The 23,797-nt window shown below is 52.5% G+C and overlaps 1 protein-coding gene across 2 annotated transcripts; it reads right to left on the bottom strand.

Moving 5' to 3' along the window:
• Positions 1–308: 308 nt before the first annotated feature.
• On the bottom strand, positions 309–14,170 carry ENTPD2 (ectonucleoside triphosphate diphosphohydrolase 2). Of its 2 annotated transcripts, XM_062590598.1 has the most exons (9): positions 14,009–14,168; positions 6,062–6,179; positions 5,292–5,442; positions 4,559–4,718; positions 4,231–4,458; positions 3,403–3,666; positions 3,064–3,183; positions 2,073–2,207; positions 309–1,451 (listed from the first exon to the last, which is right to left on the bottom strand). In XM_062590598.1, the coding sequence occupies exons 1-9, from the start codon at positions 14,117–14,119 to the stop codon at positions 1,251–1,253; spliced, it is 1,488 nt and encodes a 495-aa protein (XP_062446582.1). In that variant the 5' UTR covers positions 14,120–14,168; the 3' UTR covers positions 309–1,250. The 2 variants fall into 2 exon arrangements, with proteins under 2 accessions (XP_062446582.1, XP_062446583.1); XM_062590599.1 differs by lacking the exon at positions 3,403–3,666 and having other exon boundaries at positions 14,009–14,170.
• Positions 14,171–23,797: the final 9,627 nt, after the last annotated feature.

Here is a 23,797-nt window from a genome sequence, read left to right as displayed (position 1 = left end):
TACTTTTTTCCATCTTGGGGAGGGTTCTCCAGGATTGTAGAGCATATATAAGCCTGACAGCATCTCATTATTGGGCTTCAGTTGAGCAATATGGTTAGAATGAGAATCCAGGCTGGAATGGGATTAAAAAGAACCTCAGAGATTTTCCCCTGCTGCTCTAGTGGCATGGGAGAAGACAACGGATTGAGGCCTTCAGGCACAGCTCGAACAGCAGCTGTGTCAGAGCAGGCCTCATGAGCTGCTCTGCCCCTGCATGATAGCTAGGCTGGATCTGCCTGTTGCTTTGACACAGCCACAAAGCCTTTAGGAATGGTTACAAAGATTTATTTCTGATTATTAAAAAACAAAAACAAAAAAGCCCTTTGCACATTCGTGTATCTCTCTTTTTACTTGTTTGGGTATGAAGGCATGTCCTCCCAGCTATCTGCCTTGGCTGGTGATGGAGGGTTTAAATCCTAAAACAGCAAAAAGCCCTGCTCCCATAGTGATTCTACTATCTCTGGGCTGGCTCAGTCAAGCACTGAGGTGCCTGAAGATCCTCTGTCCTACAGGGAGAGGCTTTTTATACCTTACTCTGTGACCGAGGAGTGCCAAGTAGACAATGGCTGTGGCAAACAGGAGACTGGCTTAGGAAACACCAGAATAAGGAAGACACAATGTCCGGTTGCTGAAGCAGGGAGCTGGGAAGCTGCTTCTGACCTGAAGCTTCTGTGCTGAGGCAGATGGAAGTCCGGCCCCATAGTGTGGCCTTCAGCAAGGTCATCAGGGTTTGTGCATCAGCCAGGAAAAGAACAAAAATTCCTGGATGATGCTCAGTTGAAGGTCTCGGTTAGTTCTCCAGGGATGGGCTAGTGACATCAACTATAAGGACTAGCATAAGTAGCATTCCCTTCCCACCCACACAAGAACAAAGTTCAGCTCACATCTGGTGGCAGAGAGATGCCCCAGATCTGATTTTCCAAGTCTCAAGCCTGCTCCAGGATCTATCCCTGAGAAGCACTGGGAAACCTTTAAGATGTTCTCCTCCTGCAGCTGTGCAGGATCAGCAGTCCTCCTTTGTCCTCTCCTTTCTGTAACTTGAAAGCAAGAGGAGGGCAAAAAGGGACAGCTTTCCTTCTGTGACAGACAGCATCAAGTGTCAGGGGAGGATGTCTCCAAGCACTGGCTGCATCCCAAGTATTCAAGCTGTGGAGACGGAGCAGGAGGGATAGTACTCGGTCTTGCAGGCAAAGCCTCTCCTGTCCCTGAGGTTAGATTGCGCTAGATTTGCTGCGCCGGAGCAGGCAAACAGCAGTCACCAATGCCATCAGGGTGGTGAACACAAAGAGCAGGATGAGGATGACCCAGCTGTTGTACAATATGCTTTTGTGGGAAGCTGGTTCCTCTGCTGGGATCATGTTGGTGAGGTTCAGCATGTAGCCTAGAGCCCAGCCAATGGAGGTTTCTCCTGCCTGTGGAAACAACGTGACATGGTCACTGCCCTGGTCAACTAACCTCCACAAGCCTCAAGGGACCTTTCAGGGACCAGATCACTGTCAGCCCAGTGGAGGATAGGGAGAGTCAGCTGCACCCTGAGCCTTTGCTGGCCCTGAAGCCTCAGTCAGCCCAGGGTGAGGCAATGACCATCCCCTGGTCAGTGTCCACACTTTGAGCTGAGCTCGTTTGATGGGAGCAGTGTCCTGCCCTTGCTACGCATTCTATGGCTTATGCACATCCCATGGCAAAAGTGGGATCCTGCCCTAGGGTAACTTCCCAACAAGCCTGAGCAAAGTATTGTTTAAAATGTTTGGTGTCTTGAGGGAATGGAGGACCTTCAAATTCCTTACTTTGTGACCACCCACCCTACAATGTGTTTAACTCATTTTTTCCATCTCCCAGAAGATCCACACAAAAACTGGGAGTCCCATCCTGCTGCTGTCCCCAAAAATCTTCCCTCAACCATTGCTCAGGCCTTTCTTGGCGTGGGAACATCTTTTTTTTTTTTTTTTTTTTTTTTTTTTTTTTTTTTTTTTGAGGAGAGGCTAATTCCAAATGGGTACTGTAGGATGGAGCTGTTTTCCTGTGTTACCTACCTTCTTCTGAAAGGCGATGTTGGGGAAGGAGTGGTTATTGAAGTTGTAGCCTTTGGTGGTGAGCAAATAAACAAACGTGCTGATAGCGCAGTAATCTGGCAGCCTCTTCTCCATTTTGGGGGCTTTCTGGAGCAGCTGGGTGGGATGCATGAGGGGACAGAGAAAAGGGGTCAAGCCAGCAGAATCCCAGATTCACAGAATCACTAAATGGTTGAGGTTGGAAGGGACCTCTGGAGATCATCTAGTGCAGCCCTTGTGCTCAAGCAAGATCACCTAAAGCACGGTGTCCGGGACTATAGCCAAATAGCTTTTGAATGTCTCCAAGGATGGAGACTCTGCCATCTCTCTGGGCAACCTATTCCAGAGCTCTGTTACCCTTCCAGGAAGAAAGGTTTTCCATATGTTCAGCTGGAACTTCCTGTGTTTCCGTTTGTGCCTGTTGCCTCTCGTCCTGTCACTGGGCACCACTGAAAAGAGTCTGGTCCCATCCTCTTTACACCCTCCCTTCAGATATTTATATACATTGATAAGATCCCCCTACACACAGTCTTCTCCAGGCTCAACAGGCACAGATCTCAAACTTTCTTTGTATGAGAAATGCTCTAAGCTGTTAATCATCTTAGTAGCCTTCTGCTGGACTTGCTCTGGTAGCTCCACATCTCTCTTGTATTGGGGAGCCCAGAACTGGACGCAGCACTCCAGATGTGGCCTCACCAGGGGTAAGTAGAGCGGAAAGTGGAGGGCTTTGTTTCTGCTGCCTGAAGCTCTAGGTGATTGCAGCTTGCTGGCCAAGGCAGCAGGCCTGTCCCCATTTGAGCCTCTCTCGGTCCCGTGTGGGAGCAGTCACCCACCCTCTTCCTACCTCATGGCAGGGAGGATGCCAGGACACCCAGCTGCCTCAGAGGGCTCAGAAAAGGGCTGCTCTCAGAGCCTGGGTGATGACCCATGCAAACCAGCTTTTTTTTTCCCCCATCATGCCCAGAGATCCCACCTCACTCCAACTGGTGGCACAGATGGCCTCGGCAGCATCCCTCAGGTCGCTGGGCAAGCGCACAAGTCTCCCCATCACTGTCTGGATAAAGTCCACTGTGTAGAAGAAGGCAGAGAAGGCCTGATGGAGGAAAAGAAACATCTGTAGGAGAGGTTGGGATGGGCAAGGTGAGCAAACCTTCTCAACATGCATAGCTGCAAATTTGCTCAAACCATTGTGGGCACAAGCAATTGTCTTTGCAGAACCATGGACATTGGTTTTGCCACCATGCGATGTCTGGGGGCCAAGGGACTCCTGCCTGCAGCAGCAGCCAAGCCACCATGCTGGGCAGGGACTTACAATGAAGTTTCCTGAAACGTCAGGCTGGAAAATGCCATCAAAGGAGCAGCGGGAGAAGGGGCAGACAGTGAAGCTGAAGAGCTTGCTGACGTATAGAGTGCAGAGGTTCCCATTGCTGCTGCCAACCATGGTGACAGAGGTGCTGAGAGGAATGCTGGGCTTCTTCTCCGTGCAGGGGGTGTCATAGATGCTGCTCAGTGACAGGTTTTTGTGGTAGCCTGTGGGCCAGCAGGGATTGGTGATGGTTTCTTGGTAGTTCCCAGCCTGCCAGGGAAGCAATGCAGAGGCCATATCAACACTCTCACGATCCTGGCTCCCCCCATGCCTCCACAGCAGGCAGTGCCATCTGCCTCCATTTCCTCACTGAGATGATGAGGACTTGCCCAGGTAGCAGCAAGCAGAGCAGCAGGCAGCTGCCGCAAGCATCATGAGGTGACGTGGGGTGTCTTGGATCAGCCTGAGGAGCACAACATTTCATGGAGAAGGTGAGAGGAGGTCTTGGAACCCTGAGAGAGGCTTAGATGGCAAAGCCAAAGGTTTACTGGGAAGCATGTGTGCAGTGGGTCCAGTGGGGCTGTCCTGGAGAGAACAGGGTTAGGAGAAAACTGCAGAGGAACTATGAGGCCTGGAAATGCCAAAATCTTTGCCATTCATACTCTTCCCACCCCAGCCTCCAAAATTAAACCTAGGAGGGAATCAAAGGTCCAAAATGAGATGTTCGAGAGGAGCTGGGAGTGCCTGGCTTCTCATTATAAAGTCTGGGGTGAGGGTGCAACCAGCAGAGCAAAGAAGGCTGGTATCTATTCTGGGGCAAGCACATCCCAGTACCTGCAGGAGCTTCGAGAGCAATCTCCTGAGGACCTGGTCTCTTCCGTAACAGAGGAAGCTGTGAGTGTACACTTTGTATGTCTGGCCATACAGCTTCAGCATAACCTCATTTTTGGGATCTTCAATGGGGTCCTTGGTTTCAAAGGTGATCTGTGTGGAAGCACCACCAAAGTCCATGGCTCCTAGTGTCTTCTTCTTGGGCTGGATCCATTCCCCAAGCCAGCCACGCTGGACAAGGAAGATAGAAGCAAAGGCATGGAGACAGTTAGCTTCATGATGGCCTCACCACCACAGCCAGCCCAGCTGGCCACCACATTCTCCTGCTCACCTTGATGAAGTTCTCCAGAAGGTAGTTTGCTGTGACCCAGCCAAATACCCCTTCCTCTTCCCCTGACAGTATCTTTGCCCCGCGGAAATCAAAGGGGTATGTCTTCAGCATGGCTGTCACAGTGCTGAGTACAGCATCTGAGGCCCGGTGGTTTGTGATGCTGTGGGCCACACAAAAACATTTAGCAGTGCAAGAAGGCAGAGTTACACAGCTGTCCCCAGGCCTCCAAGAACTGCGCTCTGCACTCCTTTGCCCCTAATAGCCTCCTCCTGGCCCCCACCCAGGGACCCAAAACAGGAGCTGGCTGCAGGCAGGGGGATACTTTCTCCCTCAGGTGTCCATAGGAAATGTCCCCTCCAAAAGATATAGTAAGTAGAAAAGAATAGGTGAGTTACCCTGGTACTGACCCTGCTGGTCTTTCATTGCCTACTTTTCAGCTAGCATCCAGGGGTGCAGAGAATGTGCTGACTGTGTCTTGCAAAGCATCTCAGACAGCTTGGTCTTCTCTGGAGAAAGCCCCAGAGCAGCTAGGCTCAAAGCATCTCCGCAAAGGCAGTGGACCCACTGCTTTAGGGCAGCAAGAAGGCAAGGAATAACTTTGGCAAGGGGTGTGTGTGACAGTTCATCTTCTCCCCCTCCCTGTAATGGGTGACAGGACCACAGGGTGGAGTGGCAGGGTCTCCCAGGCAGCATTTGAGGCCATGGAGCTGATGCCACTGGAGCAAAAACTCACTTGAGCAGGCGCATGCCAGCTGTAGCACCCAAATAGAGCGGAGTGCTCACATGCTTCTCCTTGGGCACATCTCTCAGAGCCTGGTTCAGGCAGTGGACTAAGCTTTGCCCAGCACCCGGAGGGTTGGTGTTGTAGCTGGAGATGCCTGGACCTGCAGAGAAGGAAACAGCATTGTTCCCCTGCAGTCTTGCACACAGTAGGAAAATGCCCAGTGAGCAGCATTGCCCCAGGCACCCTTGAATGCCTGTCCCAGCTCAGCCCCCTCCCAGGCTGTTTGAAGAGCAGGTGCCAAGGACTCTTTGACTGGGTTTCTGTGATCACTCACATGGGCAAGGAGCCATCCTGACTACCAGAGTTCAGCCACATCTCCCCAACTCATGCCACATTCTCCATTAGCTGACAACCCAGCAAAGCTTGGTTGAACGAATGGCTGAAAACTCTCTCTTGCTCTTTGCTGTGCTAGCTAGTGAGCCAAATTGGTTCTCAGGGGTTTGGTGCCTGCCAGGCATAAGGCAAACTGCAGGTATGCATAGTTGCAAGCCTGGGAGGAAATAGGATTGGTTTTGGGGGCAGAGCAGGACTCCCTTTTAACACTTCGCAGCATCCGGTAAAAATACAGTCTTAGCAGTCAAAACATTCACTGCAGATCCCAGACCAGGACGGCTGGACCATGGCAGGGGCATTCACACTGTCACAGCAGCCCTGCCAGCAAGGAATGTGCCAGCTATCAGCGGTGGATGTTGGCCCCCAAAGGCTAGGATGGCCCTTACCTTCTACATCACACATGCTGTGCTCACTGACCACACCAGTGTCATTCTCCTTGTCTGCAGGCCACTTGTAGATGAACATGGCTGTGTGGGAGGAACCGGCATCCAGCACAATGCCATACTGCAGGCAAAGAGGGAGATGGTCAGGCCTGGAGAACCAGGAAGCTCCTCTGGCAGGCTCAGACCAATTATTTCAAGGCAGGTTGTTGCAGCTGAAAGATCTGCTGGTTCCTGTCCAAGAAGTACCCTGGGTGCAAGTTTGAGGAGCATAGCTCAAGCCCAGGGCTGGCAAGATCTTGGACCAAATCTGCCCTCTTGGGACCCCTATCCACCTTGCTCTTGTCCTAGCTGGGATATGGCTGGGAGTGGAGTGCTCTCCTTGGTCAGGGACCAACAGTCACACTGAGGCAGTACTCAGCACAGCAAGGAGACTGACTTTTTAGACTTTGGGACCCTCTCACCTCCTTGACCATAGAGGCAGGAGGTTCTTTTCTTTCCATTTCTTGCTCTACTGTCCCTCCCTCCCGTAGCCCTTCTTGCCAGCAGGACCTCTAGGCAAGTGAGTGAGAGCCACCTGGGAGAGGCTCCTCCGGGATGCAACTCACCAAAGATGGGCAGCCAGCCACCTCATCACTCCCTGCCCATGTATGGCTTGCCTTTCTCCTTCTATAAATAACCTTGCTCCTTCCCACCAAACAAGGTTTCCAGAGCTCCCAAGGAGGAGCTGCCTCTGCATTGTCCTCCACCGCCTGGCCCCAGCGTGGCAGCTCCCAGCTGCACCTCTCCACCCCATCTTTCAGCTGGCCCTTTCCAGCCCACAGGCACTGAGCCACCCTGTCCCGGTCCTTTCCGTGTCCCAGCCAGAGCTGCTTGTCCTTTGGATAGGAGGCTACTTATTTTAGGGTCAAAACAAGACATTATTTCAACTCAGCCCCAACAGAGCATCTCTCCAAGGTGAAACCACTTAAGCCTTAAACCTGGCTGAAAAATGACCTTTTCTACATGCAATAAAGACCTGCCAAAAGTCCATGGTGCCTTTGAGCCAGAAACAAACTACTCCTCTCCCTGCAAGACTGCTCCATGCAGCACCATTGAGCACCCAGAGCCCCCCCAGCACCCTGCCCATGGGTGCCCACATCACTCCCTGCCTATGCTGCCTCTGCAAGAAATCCTCTGAGTGTGTTACCTCTCCTTTTCCCCAATGAATCTAGCAATCAAACCCCTAACAATCAACAAGAGTTTTGCTGGGCCATCCCTGGTAGACACATGGGGCACTCAGACCAAAAGCTGGGCCCCATGCCATGGAAAACTCCATCCAGATGGATAGTCACCATGCAAGATGTAATTAGTAGGTGATAAAACAGGTTTTCCCTGGCATTCCTCATCCTCAGCTGAGGCCTCCTGGTACCTCAGGGATGCCCACAGTATTTTAGGAGAAGCCAGGACACTACCTGGCCTGGGAATCCCTTGATGGCATCCACTGTGCATGTGCCCAGCCCTACAGCCACCAAACATGTCCGTGAGCCCTGGAGCCACTGTGCTTGTGCCCAGGAGCCCTATGGCCACCAAGTGTGTCCATGAGCCCTGCAGCCACCACATATGTGCCCAGGAGCCCTGCAGCTGCCATGTGTGCCCATGAGCCCTGGAGCCACCACACATGTATCCCAGCTCCATAGCCACCATGCATATATGCACACGACCACTGCCAGTGGTGGCACTGGTGACTGTGGAGGAGGGCAGGGATGATCACCAGAGCAGATACAGGCTAAACCCCCAAGGTGCCCCCCAAGAGGCCGTGCCCAGCCCTTTGATGGCCACCATGGTCACACAGTGTCACCTCCATGCCACCCCCAGTATGGCCCCAGCAGATCTGCTTTCCAGGGGGCTTTGCAGGTAACAGGGAGGACAGTGCAGGACATGCACTGACCATCATCGGCTTTGCACAACTCACAGAGAGCCAAACTCAGGCTTCCTCACTGCCAGCCGGAGAACTCAAACACAGCCACAGGGAGGTGCAGGTAGGGGCCAGTGGAGGCTTAGCAAGCTGAGACTCATCCTGCATGACTCACTCTAGTATTACGGAGGTGAGAAAGCTGTCCTGGAAGGTGAAGCATCACTAGTTTGTTAACAAAGCCAAAGGCTGTGCAGAGCTGGGAGCCCAGGAGCAGCTTGGAGTTGTGCTGCTAGTTTCTTCGGTGATGCTGGGGCGATGTAAGGGATGAAAACTTGTTAAATTTGTAGGCCTAGAGCTGGGGGAGGCAGGAGCCCACCAAAAGGGACACAAGGGCTGGTAACAGGGATAACTACTGCATAGAATGGGCCTAAGAAATGCTGAAGTGGAAGTCAGCGAGGGAAGTGCTCACAGAATGGGCAACAACTGGTACCACAACCCAGGGACTGGAATGGGATCAGCACCATGGGAGCAGTGTTACTGGGCTAGAGATGTGAGATCAGCTCCATGGCGGGAATAGAAGTGGCCCACGTAGGCTTGGAGATGCCCGGGTGGGCAAGGAAAATCCCATGTGCTCATGGTAGATAGAGAAATGTCCCACCACAGAGGGCTCATCTGGAGGATTTCTGCTCCAGGGCTGACCTTGCTGCGCTCTCCTTACAGCCACGCAGAGAGCAGGTGGGCGTGTGTGTGTGCATGGGGGGATGCATGTGAGTGTGCACATGTGTAGATGGTCATGTGTGTGTAGATGGGCATGTGTGGGGTTGTGCATGCATGTGTAGATATGCATGTGGGGAGGGGTCTGCATGCACGTAGGTGTGTGTGTGGGTGTAGGTGTGCATGCATGGCTGTGTGTGTGTGCTTAGGTGTCTGTGCATATGGGGGAGCGAGTATGTATGCATGTAGGAGTGAATGTGTGTTTGCTGCATGGACATGAATGTGTGTGTGTTAGTTGTGTGGGCACGTGTATGAGCATGTATGTAGGTATACCTACATGCAGGGGGATGTGCACGGGATGCATGCACCCAGATGCATGTGCTTATGTGCCTGTGCACATGGGGTGTGCATGCATCTGTGAGTGCATGGAGCTTGCGTGCATGAGCATGCGTGTGGGTGTGGGTGAATGTGAGCATGCCTGTGCGTGCGTGCACATACGACGAGCCTGGGGACAGCCCCACTGCCTACTGAGCCCCATAGGAAGCTTTAACCTGGGGCAAGGCTGGGCATAAGTGAGGCTAACTTGCTGCACTGAGCTAGGTCAGAGCTTTGCCAGAGCAGGAGCAAGGGAGAGAGCGGCTAGCCACCCCAGACAGAACTCCCACCTACCTGCCTTAACCATGCCAAACTTGCCTTTATGCCTGCAGATTTCCTCTGCTGCCATCTGTCAGGGAGCTGGGCTGCCTTAAGGCACACGTTCCCTTACAGAACCGAGAACTTGCATTTTGGTGCATCATTGGCCCTGGCTAGAGCTCGAAGAGTGGCTCTCCTATGGGGAGGCTCCTATGCCTCTCAACCTGGGCAGTCTGCAGAACAGGCCACCCTTAAGCGGATGCATCCCAGCTCCCTTTGCTGTAAATGCCCTAGGGATCTGCATCTTGCACTCAGGGATTTGTAAGCGGCCAGACCTCATCACTGCAGCAGCCTAAGGACTCTTGGGTAAGAGACAGTCTGCAGGAACCTGCCAACCTGCCATGGGGGCACAGGTTGGGCCCAGGCGCTGCAAGAAGCAGGCAGCAGGATGAGTCGAGGTAACGGACGTGCGGCAACATGAACTGCTGGTTTGGCCCTAGAACGTGGCACTGCTTGGCAAAGGGAGCACCCGGCGCAGAGCCAAGCCACCAGCCCAGCCGCCCCTGTGCCGCAGCAGCAGCAGCCCCGCAATCTCCGCACTGCACTCCGGCACCCAGGGCATCCCTGCCGGTGGGGAAGGGCCCTCTGTCAGTGCCATGTGCACTCACGTGTGCAGGCACAAGCGCAGAAATGCAGACTCAGATGGCCAGGAGACAGTGCCCAGATGCAAAGGGCAGCCCGCTCCGTTCCCCTAGACCTGGGGTCACACACGTTCCCAAAGTACCTGTGCAGGAATCGGCAATCTGATCAGCCACCTGACATGGTGATGGCTGAGGCAGCACGAGCGGCACACGCCAGGCAGGCCACAGGGCTCCCTATGCTGAGGCGAATGGAAATTGGGGATACAGAGGGCCCAGAAACCCAGCACGGTGCACCCCTGAAAGCAAAGCCCAAAGGGCACTCTTGGTCCTTCACCCAGTTGTCCAAACCACTGCTTTAATTAGTGCAAAGCGATCGGAGGCTGGGGCTGACTAGCCTAGCAGCACCAAGCATCACTGACAGGTCATTTGCAAAAGCCATGCACACAAAGGAAGCCTTTGGAGAAAGAAACACTGCTCTGAAGTACATCTTGTTAGTGATTTTCAGCATAAGCACTGCACTGAGCTATTTCAAATGAGGTCTCCTGCTCCTGCCAACAAACGTGCTGGAAATGAGAACTGTCAGGGACACGTAACATCTTGGCAATCTCCCACACTGCTGCCTGTCTCCGGTCACTCCCCTCATCGGCCTGGTCCTGCCTGACTGCTGGATCCCGGTGCTTGGTGAGGGAATTCACACGCACATGTACTGGCCCCACTGCTGGCCTGCAGAAGAAGTCCCATGGGCCAGCATTTCACAGAGCACGTTTTTTCTGACTATGGGACCCTAGGCCACCAGTCTCTGGTCCAGTACCCTCCCTGCAGAGGAGGACACAGAGGGCAGTGGCAGCAAGGTCGAGGTGAATGTTTGGGTGTTCCTGCCAGTGAATGCATGACTCTAACCACTAAGCAAGCCCACCCTGTGGCCTGAAGGTATGCCCAGTGCCAGGAAAGCCCTGCGAGATGCACGTATCACTCTGGTGCCTCCTCTGGGAGATGCCTGTGAAAGGGAAGGGGGACATAGTGCTGAGAAGCCGCCATCTCATGGTGGCAGAGGAGGAAGATGAGGAGGGTGCTGAGAACCTCCCACCTGGCCATGAGCGTCTAGGGTCCATGGCAAGGCTGGGACCTGCAGCCACCTGGGCACTCTTCAAGGCTGCCCCACAGCAGGGCAAGGGCTTAGCTAAGCTCCGGGAGCATTCCACCACCCTTGGGGAGAGGGACAAAACTTGCCAGGGTCCCCCCCCAGGCTCAGCCCAGCAGTCCCAAGCCAGATGACTTGTCCCAGAGGCCAGGCCTGGACCTGCCCACCATGATGCCTGGCTTCGCTCACCCTTGGTAGCTCTGGCAGGCGCAGGGACAGCTGCTGCTGATGTTGCCCCTGGACCTTCCCCTGCCTCCTGGCACCCCAAGCCTCCTCTCCCCATCGCTGCCCAGGAACCTCCCCACCAGCCTGTCAGCAGGAGCCAGGGCACTTTTGGGGGCACTTCACAAGGAAAGACCCCAATGGGCTTTTAGAAAGACCATCGGAAGAGATGTACTAAGCTGTGGGGGTGAGAAGAAGGAAACAGCTCTGAGCCATCTGAAGTGGTGCGGTAAACCCAGCTGTGTGCCCCCAAGGGAAGGAGGAGGCACCTCTCCTGCCATCGTTTCTTCTGGCAGCAGAATAAATAGTCTGGGGTATTTTTAGGGCATACTCTGAGCAGAGATTGGAGCTGGAAAGGGAAGAAATGGAGCTTTGTGTCTGCCTGAGCAGGAGCAGGGCCAGATGGTGCTACGGCCTGACTCCAGCCACCACCCCCAAAACCCATGGGGTGCCTCTGTGCCCACTTCCCTAAGGTCCCTGTCCCCATCCCCAGCAGTGGGCAGTTTGCTGATGTGGAGTGGTGTCAGATACAGTCATCACTGCTTGTTGAGCGTGGTCATATCTCACGTGCAAACAGTGTAAGGCCTGATCCTTGGGCTGATCCCCAGGTGCACAGGAGCCCATGGTGCCAACCTATTTGCATGCGGTCACCCCACATAAGCAGTGACACAAGTAGGTAAGAGAGGTGCATGGCTCCCAAATACAGCCGAGGGCAGAGGAGCTGCTGCCTGCATAGCTCACTGCACTGATCCATGGTGTGGTGCCCTCTTTAACTGGCTGGGTCATCACAGAGCTGCCTCTGGTTTACTGCTGCTCCACATCCTCCTGCCCATGGACCAGCCTGTGGGAAACCACTGCAGTCATGGTGCTCTCCGCTGCCATGGGGCTGGGCCAGCTCCACATGCGGTCTCTTAGGGACCCAGCATGGCAGAAAACACACCTGAGCCAGCCACTTATTCCCAAAGGAGAAGACCAGACAAGAAAGAGAGTGGGGGGAAATAATGAGCACCAAAGTGGTGCTGAGCATGGGGGCTTCCTTCCACCGGTGATGGGTGAAGAGCAAAGTCTGGGCCAAACCCAGAACAGCTCCTCAGCAATGGGGCTAGGTCCTGGGTCAGCCAGGGTTTTGACCAAGTGCAAAACAAGATCTTCATCTTACATCCCTCATCTAAATGGCATCAGCACATTTCTGATTGAATTAAAATAAGTCAAAAGACAAAGCTTTGCATCTTCAAAGCAGTCCTGAGCTCCTTGCAAAACCCACTGCCTCTGTGCCCATTTGCTGCCAACCCCAGAGGAAAAAGCACCATGGTGACAACTGCCCTGAAGAGCAACGGGTAGAAAGCGTCTCCGCACTCACCACATCAGAGCTTGTGTGCGCTTGCCACAAGCAGCAACGGTGCAAAACCTTAAGTCCCCAGTCAGGGGTTGCTGAGCCTCAGACAGAGAGGTTGCTCATCCAGGTTGCAGCGAGCCCAGGAGCTGCGGCTGTTTTCAGGGCACTCAGCCAGGAGAAGGCACCGCTTCTCAGACCCAGACCCCAGTGCTGCACTGAAACTGCAAAGATCCTACCAGAGCATCATTCCTCTATGTCCAACGAGGTAAAACCAGCCTTTATACCAGCTCTGAATAGAGCCCAGCATGCTATGGCACACAGCTGCGGGAAAGGATTATGTACAAGTCAAAGTAACGACCAGATCTTGGCTAATCTAGATCATCTTCTGAAGCCTAATCGTCATTACTTCTGACAAACCCCGAGAGAAGGCAACACATCTGGGATTCAGGCTGGCTCAGAAAGTTTCCAAGCAAGTTGATTTTATTGGAAAATGAGGGTTTGGGACAAAACATTTTCTAAGACAAAGGCTTGGTCCCCATGGAATAGTTGAGTTTGTCACAGAAAATGTTAGGATCTTTTTAAAACAAAAAACCTGTGCTGTGGAAGAGTTCCTTTGGGGACTTTGCTAGAAGAAATTATTTGGGAACTTCTTTCAGTGTCTGAATTTTCAATGAAAAAAAAAGTCTGTCCCCTTTTTCACAGAAAAGTGCATTTCTTTTTCTCCGGTACTAACTAAGGCAATGAAGCTTGAGCCCAGAAACGCTGGGTAACGGTCGGAGGGTGTCCCCAGTCTCCAGAAAAAGCCACGGGAGCTGCTGCTGACACAGCTGCTCTGGACCACGGTGGGGGGATGGGGGGGGGCTGCATCCCGACAAGACACGGCTATTTGCCTTTCTAAAGACTTTCAAAAATGAAGTGCTGAGCTTAGGTGAGAGAGAGAGAAGGTGGCAGAATGCAATTCTGCCTCACTGCAGGGCTTGCAGACCTAGCCGTAGATGCCAGGCAGAGTCCTCCTGCAGCATCCCAGGCAGGGGCTCGCCTCTGTGGACCTCATTCTGCTTCTGCCCAAAGCTCTACCTTAGCTCTGGGGTGCTCAGCTCTGGGTGTCTTCTCTCGGCATTGGAACCCCCCCTCCAATCTCTGTACCTCTCCTAGCACTGGGAGACTCGAGTGTCCTGGTGCCCTGGCTCTGAGGGTTCCCTGGATCCCGGTACCTCTCCTGGCTCTGGGGGACCTCCTGGCTCTCTGCTAGCACTCGTGGATGCCCTGGTGCCCCCGACCCCCGCCAGGAGCCCCTGTCGCCCCTTGTCCCTCGCCGCCGCCGGTGCCCGGTGTCCCTGACCCCCTCCGTGCCCTCGGTGCCGCTCACCTTGAAGCTCGGCCGGCCGCGCATGTCGCCGGAGCCCAAGCACAGCAGGAGGATGCCCAGGAGGCAGCCGAGGGCCAGGAGCAGCAGGACAGCGGCGACCCGGCGGGCCATGGTGGGGCGGCGGCAGCGGCGGCGGCGGCGGCGGCGGCGGCAGCGGGGCCGGGCGGCGGCGGCAGGTGAGCGGCGGCTGCGGCGGCTTCTGCTGCGGCGGCGGCTCCTTCTGCGGCGGCGGCTCCTCCTCCTCGCCCGCCTCTCCCGGCTGAGTCACCGCCGCCCCGGCGCAGTCGGGCGGGACATCGGGCCCGGCCCCGGGCACCGCGCCTGCCTCTGCCCCCCGGCCATCGCCCCTGTTGCTACCCTCGCACCGGGGCGCAGCCCAGTCCCGGCCCCCACACCCCGGCCCACCCCCTGGCCACCCCAGGGCATCACCCCCATCCTCGGGCTCAGCCCTGTCTTGTCCCCTCACCCCAGGTATTGCCCCTATTCTAGGCTCAGCCCTGTCCTATCCCCCTCCAGGCATCAGCCCTGATCCTACCGCAGCATCACCCGTGCCCCTGCCTGGGCTCAGCCCAGACCTGCGCCCCCCCCCCCCCCCCCCCCCGCAGTCATCACTTCTTCCCCAAGTTCAGCCCTGTCTTGTCCTGGGCAGGCATCATCTCCCCTGGACTTCGCCCTAACTTACCTCTCTGCACATCATCCCTACCCTGCTGCTCAGCCACATCCTGCTCCCCTTGGGCATCATTCCTGCCCTGTGGCTCAGCCCTGTCCTGCCCTCAGGGCACTGCCGCTGCTCCTGCCCCAGGCTCAGCCTGATCTCATCCCCCCACAGGCATGGTCACTGTCCCAGGCAGGCTCTGGGAGGGTGTAGGTATGACAGAGCCAGGGGTTGTGAGCCGTCAGGTAGGGACTGGGGGCTCTCATCTGCTTTGGCCATGGTCTCTCTAGTACCAAGCACCCAGAGATGGGTTTGGTGAGGGGAAAGAACACCCTGAACAACAGAAAAGCTCTAATAAGGTGTCTCACTCACCCAGATTAACTGTAACAAATACATTACTGCTTTTAATCATCACAAGGAGATTGTGACAGCCCTGAGGAGCCTGGACATTATATATATAGAGGTTGTTTTTAGTAGGGTCACAAGTGAGTAATGTAATGTGTTTCCACATGGAGCATCGAGCCAAGGAAGGAGGCCCCTGGCTCCGTGAGCAGGACATTTTGAGAGCTTGCTTACACAGAGGGATAAAACAGTGAACAAAATAATAAACACAGATATCACCAAGGAGAGGAGTTTGAGAAGGACATTGTTTCCAGCCCAGCTGGGCTGCAAGCTGGAGGGTCACACACTTCTTAGCTCCTTGCAGACTAGCTCACTTTTTTTTTTTTTTTTTTTTTTTTTAGAAAGCCATTTTTACCACAGTCCACCACAGTTTGGCACCCAGCATGCATTGGTCTGGCCCTCAGGTTTCTTCAGAGCTTCCTGCCCATCGCTGCAGTGTCTGGGCATAAGGGCACTCAGAGGAGCCCAGCCTGCAGTAAGTCCTTGTGGTCTACGTGTTCTTTGCCTGTGCTTCCTGCTCACACTCACCATGGGCTGCTGTACTATGGTGGCTCTGCCACTGCAGACCACCAGCCCAGGATGTGCTCCTGTTCTTTCCCTCAAGGCAGTGATTTTTCCTGGGCTGAGATAGGATTTTCTTTAGAGGAGCATCAGGCTGTGCACAAGTGTCTCACAGGAAAAGTCCACCATTCCTGTACTCCATGACTGAAACCAGGAGGGCTCTCTCATACCCTGTATACAGACCAGAGAGCCCACCACACTGTGAAGAAGGAGGAGACACACAGCTCTGCTGTGTGCAGCAGCAGCCCATGGTGGCACAGTTTTCTGAGTCCTCCCAAAATGGGAAAAGCCTTCCATGTGCAAAGGGACAAGCATAAGACCCTGATGCCCTTCAAAGCAGATGCACTTTGGCCTCTCTTTGGTCCTTCAAGGTGAAGAGCATCAGCTGAAGCTTCACTCTGCTCCTTGTTTCCAAACGTGACCAGCAGCAGCATGCCACAGAGGAGAATGAGTAAACAGAGAGTGATCCTCACGGGCCCAGCACCCACTGTCAGCAGTACACAGGTTTCCTCCACAGAGGCTGTCAGGATGTTGTGTTTAATAGTCACTAGTGAACTTGTTCACAGATGTGTCTAGCTCCTCATTTTCATTCTTTTAAGCATTTAACCTCTGTAATAAAGCCTCTGTCAATAAACTCTGACACTTCAAGGCATGTATTTGACTTATGTGGAAAAAAAAACCCACTTTGTTTTCAGTCTGCTGTTGATAATAACAAGGTCTTGAGAATTAGCAGAGCCTATTTCCCTCTGCTTTCTTGCGTCAGGGATGACTTTATGAGCTTGTGTCAAGCTTCCAAGGGGAAACATGACTATACTTGACTATCCTTGCCATCTTCTTCATTTGTCTAGTATTTTCAAGGTTTATGTCTGCAACCGTCACAGGTGTCATTGCACTAGAGAATTATGCAGAAGCAGAAAGATCTTTTTTGGATCACTCTTAATTCCTTCCCTAATAGTTTCCAAGCCTCTTATTTCCCTTATATGCTGGATCAGCAGCAAGAAGTGGTCTTCAGAGACTACTTGAAAGGTAACTAAGATGTCTCTTCTGGATACTAGTGAATAAAGAAAGGTCTGGTATTAGTTATGTGAAGCTAAGGATGTTCCCTCCCTCCAGTCCTTATTTTGCGTTTAGTGACTTAGGAACTTACCTGCCTTTTTATCAGGCGATTATTCAGTATGATGATATCCTTCTGCAAATCTTTGCAGGTAGATGTAGATTTGACTGTCCTTAATATCTTGATCTCCTGTGCAAACTCTGCCACCCCATTTCCAGATTGCCTGCATGCAGCTTGGAGCAGAGGGTTTTGCATTCCCTAAGCTGTTACCCCTTATTTAATCTGATATTGTGTTTGCCTGGCCTTGAGGGGAAACAAGGCCTTGAGCTGAGGTCTGGGGAAGCCTGTGGCTAGTACTGGTCCTTTGCTGCTGTGATTCCTGCTGCATTTACACTACACGATAGTGTCTTGAACTGGCCCTGATATCCTGACCAGAGGTCACCAAAGCAAAGAATTGATGGAGCTTTTTGCACGTCTGTGGCTCCCTTGAGCTGCGTTCACATCGCACCACTAATCACACTGTGGCTATCTGGCAGCTGGTGGCTTCCAGGGGCAAACAGGACCTTGGCACAGCCCAAAGTCAAAAACATAGACTGTCTCAGAAGCTTGCTTCGACCAAGGGAGGTACCAGGTGCTGGGGCATGCTCTCGGGCTGGGCATGCTCCCATCAGTCCAGGGAAATCACAGACATATGAACTCACACCTAACCAAAGAGATGTATCAACAATGATGCATTTACATGTAAAGCAATCACATGCCAGCACTGATACACCTGAGCCCAATATTGTTCCTAGGCAGACAGGCAAAGATTTGGCACTGCCTGCTTTGGCCCAGAAGGGGAGACTTCCATAAATGGCCTTTTCTCTCTGTGTCCCTCTTAAGTGAAATTGTCCCTGGAGGGGGGAGCAGGCCCAGGAAGGAGAAGCTACACCTCTGCTTTTGCACAGGGAAGGGAAGGGAGATAAGCTGCCATAGGAAACCAGCCACATCCCCAGGCAGGAGCCGGTGTCATACTGAGAAGGCCATCCCCAATGGGCAATGGGTGTCAAAAACTAAAATAAGCTCCAAGCATGACTAAATTTAATGAGATAGAGAAAGCAAGGGGTTTAGGAGGGCTTTCTCACAACAGAGACTGAAGCAGGGGATTTCCTGATGCCTAGGAAGAACAGAGCATAGCCTTGTTTGTCTAAGGAAATCAGAAATATGTGTACTTTGGATGCCAGCAATGCAAGGAGCATGTTCAATGGCACAGATATCATCTCTGTTGGATTCCAACAAAGAGCAAAGGAATCACCTAAGCGAGCAGGTTCAATGCACAATCAACCATGCAGGGAGCCAGCCTAGTGGAGCCAGGCCAAGCTGCCATGTCCACTGCTTCCCAGACACCCTGAAACATTGCACCAAAGACTTCCCTCATTACCCTAGTGTTATATAGCAAGGCAGGAATGGAGGGAGAGTGAAACCAGCATCTCTGGGCCCTCTGCCCCAGGAGGGAGTATGGCTATCCAACACTTTCAGAGTCTCACTCTTCTCATGCCTTCCACGCCACTTCTGATCTTGACCTTCAGCCATTCAAATGTAGGAGTTTAAGAAGTCCAAAGACAAGTGTTTCCAAGTGGCAGCTTCCCAGTCAGGTAAATACCCCACTCAGTGCACCACAGCCAAATTCTGAAGGCACCTCTGATCTTAAAAGCATGAGCAGTGGGGGTCCCTGGAGGAAGGTGCTGGCCCTGTTTTCCACATATCTCAAGGTCGCTTTACAGGTCTCAAAGGAGCCAACCATGGCCCCCAGTCTGTTAGGCAATGTCTCAGGCAATGTATAGGAGCCAATCTGCTAGGCTCAGGCAATGTACAGAAACCAGCTGGATGGCCAGATTAAAGGGGGACACCCACTACTGCAAACACCAAGCTGCTGAGAGCATCTCTAGGGATGGAGGTGCATGATGAAATTTTCCCAGGGCCCAGTTCTACTACTTTGATAGTAGCAGAGCTCCTCACCAAACCCATGTATTTATTACAACTTCAAATAATCATACTTCAGTAGCTGGAGGGCCAAGGCTTTGCTGCAAGCTTGCAATAAGATCCTCATGCTTTAATATGAATTCTGTGTACTTACAGTCAGGGTATAGGGTAAATCTGATTTAGGACTTGGCACCAGCACACCTGACACATCGTGAACTCAACATATATCTCTGTATCACCTACAGCAAAAGTAAACCCAACATTTTGACTTCAATTCTTGTATTGAGCTCAGTTGAGCCAAGCAAGACAGAGATTTCTTCCCTAGGCCTCAACTTGTCTACCTGGATATGAGGCATTAGGCACAGATTCCCAATAAAAGGCATCTGGGATGTGTTTGCCCCGTGGTGAGCCCTGCCATAGCTATGCTAGGAACTGAACAAAGCCTGTCCTCACTCCAAGGAAACGCAGGGAACAGGGCTGGGCTTCTCAGCATCCTCAGTACATGAGGATGCTGCAGAACATCTGAGAGCCGAAGGTGGGAGGCACTGCAAGTCCAGATGTGGTTGGGAAATAACAGGAAGAAAGAGATGAGCCTGGAGTCATTGGAATGGGCCAAGATCCAATGGGAGAGATTTGCTACAGGAATTTCTGCTCCAATTTGGGAGCTCATCAGTTGGCTGCTAGTGCAGAGGAGAAGCATCTGGGAGCATTTGATAACCTTGGGATAAGGATAAGCCACCAACATGGCCCAGTCATGAGCAAAGCAAAAGCCATCCCACGACACATTCAAGAGCTGTTATAGCAAAACATTGATCTTGATCCTCACGAGAGCCCCAGGGTGGTCCTGATCTGCTCCTGAGTGGGTGCAGGAGGGCAGTGTAGGGGCACGGTTAATCTGTAGAGACATCTAGAGTGAGAAGCACGAGGCAGAGAGAGGTGCTGGTTAGAGGAAAGTACTATCTTAGGGCTGGCCAGGAGTAAACTGAGGATGGAAATCAGCAGCAGGTCTCTGACTGTCAGAATCAGGAGTTTCTGAAGTTGCCTCCCAGCAGGAACACAGATCTCATCTGCTTCACAGGTGACTCTTGGGACAAGGGCAAGGATAAGGCTGCCTGACTTACTGCACAGTCAAGAAGTGATTTGAGTCTGCTGTCCTGCAGATAGCAGGGCAACGTGCTTTGGACCCCAAGCCCAGCTCCAGTCCTACTCTTAAGCCAAGTCCCAATCCCAGTCCTGCCTGAGATCAGCATTTGAGCAATAGCTAGCTCAGAGGAGCTGTAATCTGCTCTTGCTAACTGTGTCCTGGAGTCCCCAGGGCCATGTGAAAGCTGACCAAGGTCTACAGGTCTTGCTAGAGTCAGGAGCAGGGCTAACCCAGCCCCAGGGACTCAGCTGAGAAATCAGATGTGTTTTTTGGAGAGAGTAGCCCAAGGGAAGGACTGGAATGGAGCTGCTTCCACCCACCAAGCACAGAGCAGTTCCCTGCTACTGGGGACCTCCAGGCATAATACAGAGGGCTTTCCAAGCTGCTGCTGACTTTCTCTCCAGTGACTCTTTCCCTCAGATGGAGGTGTTCAAAACTGCACGTTGTACTGAAAGCCCTTCAGCAGCCTGAGGTCTGTATGCCAGGGGGAAAGAAGGATCCCTTTGCCCTCTGTTTGTGCCCAGAGTGGTGCTTTTTTTTTTTCTGATCTGTTCACAAAAGGTGAGAATTCACCCTGAAGTTTTTGAATTTCAGCTTTCAGCCCAGAGCTTTTCCTCTTACAGGAACCAAAGCACTCAGATACTGGCACGATACCAGTGCGGCCAAGGCTTAAATCTCCCTCCTGGCAAGGAGGCACGCCTGGAAGGGGTAGAATAAAGCCAAGTACAAGTCTCTATTCTTGCCTTAGTTTCTAAAACCTTTTACATCCTCCATTTCCCAGGCCTGTCTCTGCAATGCCTCACACAGATGGTTCCTTGGTGCTGCACAGTGCAAGGAGGACAGGTCCTTTCAGCAGGTTTGCAGGGCCTATGCACTTTGGTGAGCAGCTCCCCATGTACTCCAGTGCTTTTCAGTGCCTTCTCTGATGTAAGGAAATGACAGATGCTTTTCAAAAAAAGCACCGTCAGTTTTGCAGGTTGCCTCACAGCCTTCTCATGACATTGGGGCAAAGAGTGAGTGAGCAGGAAGCCATCTAGCCACAGGGCTGTCACTTGCACAGTGCACACAGGACACATTGCAGAAAGAAGTTTGTGGACTAGTTTACACTAGTTTGGGAAGGTGTTTTGCTTTCAACTCTGGAATTGCAATGTGAGAGCTGCTGCATAGGGCCTTGCAAGGCCTGTTTTCCTGGTTATGAGGCCATGGATCCCACTGCAGGGCATGGGACCCACTGGCACAGCTTCCTTTCCCCACATTGTGGCTCAAGTGGAAGTCATGTGCCTGAGTCTGAAGACCCAGGAGAGCATTTGCAGCCTGCCAGCTGTGCTCAGTCCTCTGCCTTCTCTGCCCCAACCTCTTCTCTCACCTCCGTGTGCCCTGGAGAAAGGGCTCCCACAGGAGCACCCCGCAGCAGGGTGAAAGGGGCACATGGGGAATACAAACACCCCAGGGCCTCTCCTCTCCAAATCTCCTGCAGATTCAAATAGACTTACAAACTGGCATGGGCAGAATAGACTTCCCAAGTCCCCAGCATTGACCAGGAACATACTTGGATCAGGGAGGGACTCCACTCCTCTGAAAGAGTAAGACGTTGTCTGCACCACTCAGGCCAGTACAGTCGGCCCTGGGATGGGGCAGCAATTATCTCCATCCTGTAGCTGCACCAGTGGAGCTTTCTCAGAATAGCAGCTCACCATCCAGATCTGTCCAAGACCATAGCAGGCTTTTAACTATAGCTGAGCTTTTTGGCTGCTTCAGCTCTCTGGATCTGGGTCAACTCAGCCAAGCATCTGCCTGGGGGAAGCGCTGCTATGTTCCCTGGCCACAGCCTTCCCTGGCTCGTGCTTCCCTAAATCTGTCAGATGGGACATGTGGACAAGAACCACACAGGTTAAAAGGAAGGTGAGTAGATCCATGGCAGGGAGGAAGCACACGCCACCAGCTAAAAGCTGCAGCCTTGCACACTGCATTTGCAAGAAAATAATAGCTGATCTCTGTCCTCAGCATGGTTCCAGGGATGGCATGGCTGCAGAACAGAACTCTTCCTTTGCAGTATAGGTTAGAGCTGGTAAGATGGAGATAGAAAGTACATTTTGCTTGGAATAAAGCAGGCCACTGTTACCTATTTTTCTTAAAACTGGCCAATACTAGCCAGGGCCTGCAGTCACAAGTGAGAAAAACACATTTTGAATATCTCTACTCATCATCAAGAACCCAAACCCCATGCTTACTTTGTGGCCAGCATCAGCGAGCAGTTGCATAATGCAGAAGATGAGCTATCTAATAGGATTTTGAAGGCAGCAAGGCTCATTGGAGTAGTGCACTAGGTGGCTTATGGCACATTTCAATGTTCATGCGCCATGCAGAGTGCCACAGCAAGTGCAGGTTCTCCTGAAGACCACCCTAGTGGGATGCCAAATATAGCAAGGCTTCCCCTAGCTCCCCAGCCTGGCAGGCCCCTAAATGCTAGCTGGAGCAAGAAGGAGCAATCCAGGGCGAGAACATCAGAGGGGCTTCAACTAAGGATGAGACTGTCAAAGGGCAGCTCTGCAGGACCACTACAAGAACCCTCTCCCTGAGCAGCACCAGGGAAGGCAGGACCCACAGAAGTGTTTGTGGTAGAAGAGGGTCAGTGCCTGCAGCAGTGCCTTCTCCACCTGGGGTGGGAGGGAACTCAGCAGTCCACTCTTCCCTCATCCCCACAGCAGTTTCTAATCTAAGTGTTTTTTCCCCCACATTTATCTACATTTAACTCAATTCCATGAGTGGTTTTGCCCCTTGGAAGTCCAAATGGGTAATTTTTCCATTCATAGCCTTTGCATTAACCTGCAAGGAGAATTTGACTAACCTGGAGAGGCCTGGTTTGGGTTAGCCCCTCTTCACTAGTTCACTCATGCAGTGAATTTGGTCTTTTATCATTGCTGTTGCCCACAGCAGAGAAACTCTCTGTTCCAGGATTCCCTCAAATTCTTAAAAGTGTTTAGGAACCAAATCATCATTTTACTCAAAATCAGCTTGAACACCAGGAGGGACTTGTATATTTGTTGTCCTTCCAGGGCATCACAGTAGCCAGGGTCAGGAGGTAGCAACACCTCTCTTAGGACCTTAGCCACTTTCCCATCATGATCCTACAGCTATCTGGGCAGCATGCTCCAGGTCCAGCAACTTGATGCTGCTCCAGAACTTCTTTTCTTTGCTCAAAGAAAAGCTGCAGGAAATTGTCAGTCTGGCACAATCCCATTTTAAGCTGCTACTAGTAAGGTCATTCTGTGTCCCTCTAATGCATGTAGTCAGTTTTGCAGATTCACAGCGTCCCTTGGAGAGTTCCCGCTTGCCAGATGAGTAATCATGTCTCTGGATTCTGGTGCACAGCACTATGGTTGGAAAGCAGTCCTACCCCAGGGGGCCATTCAAATCTTTGGCATCAAACTACACTTGGTTAATCCAAGCTCTCTCACTGAGAATGCAATCCAAGGGAAAGGAGGGGTCTCTCCTTTTCTTTGGCAGCATTTTAATAGAAATTGGATTTAAAATGCAGCCCGGGGCTTCCTGGTAACTTTCTCAAGAAGAGGGGGAAAGCCACAGAGCTGTCCCACAGCATCCCATTTCCTCCCATGCCACAGCCAGGGAAAGCTCCTTGCTGGTGGGGGATCTTGTCTGAACTCCCAGCTGCAGCATTCCTTTTCCCCACCCTTTTCCAACACAAATAGAGAAAACAGCATCTGGCCAGCTCATGTAGCTGGATGATGAGCAGATACCAGCACGTGGGGCTCAAAAAAGGAGCAGAACCATGCATCAGCTGGCCAGGAGGTCCACATGAGCAAGAAGCAGCCCCTTCTTGGCCCTGCTGTGCAATTTCACAATGGCTAAATTTAAGTAAGTGTATGATAAGCCAGCATCTATCTCAGCACTCTGACTTCAGCATTGTGGTTTCTCACTGTAACAACAGAGTTTCTTTTTGATAGATGGTTATTGTCTCTATTTAAAGGGACACTCTCCCAGGGACCAAAA

Source organism: Rhea pennata, chromosome 18 (assembly GCF_028389875.1).
Source record: "Rhea pennata isolate bPtePen1 chromosome 18, bPtePen1.pri, whole genome shotgun sequence".
NCBI lineage: Eukaryota > Metazoa > Chordata > Aves > Rheiformes > Rheidae > Rhea > Rhea pennata.
This window is presented reverse-complemented; position numbering and strand designations above follow the sequence as displayed.

What these genes read in the sequence shown, in the direction of transcription:
- ENTPD2 (XM_062590598.1), bottom strand. Translation starts at nt 14,119, where the DNA reads ATGGCCCGCCGGGTCGCCGCTGTCCTGCTGCTCCTGGCCCTCGGCTGC. An exon ending in TGCTCTCGAAGCTCCTGCAG is followed by an intron (nt 3,667 to 4,230) that starts GTACTGGGATGT and finishes CTTCCCTGGCAG; the next exon opens with GCTGGGAACTACCAAGAAAC. An exon ending in ACATCGCCTTTCAGAAGAAG is followed by an intron (nt 1,452 to 2,072) that starts GTAGGTAACACA and finishes TTGTTTCCACAG; the next exon opens with GCAGGAGAAACCTCCATTGG.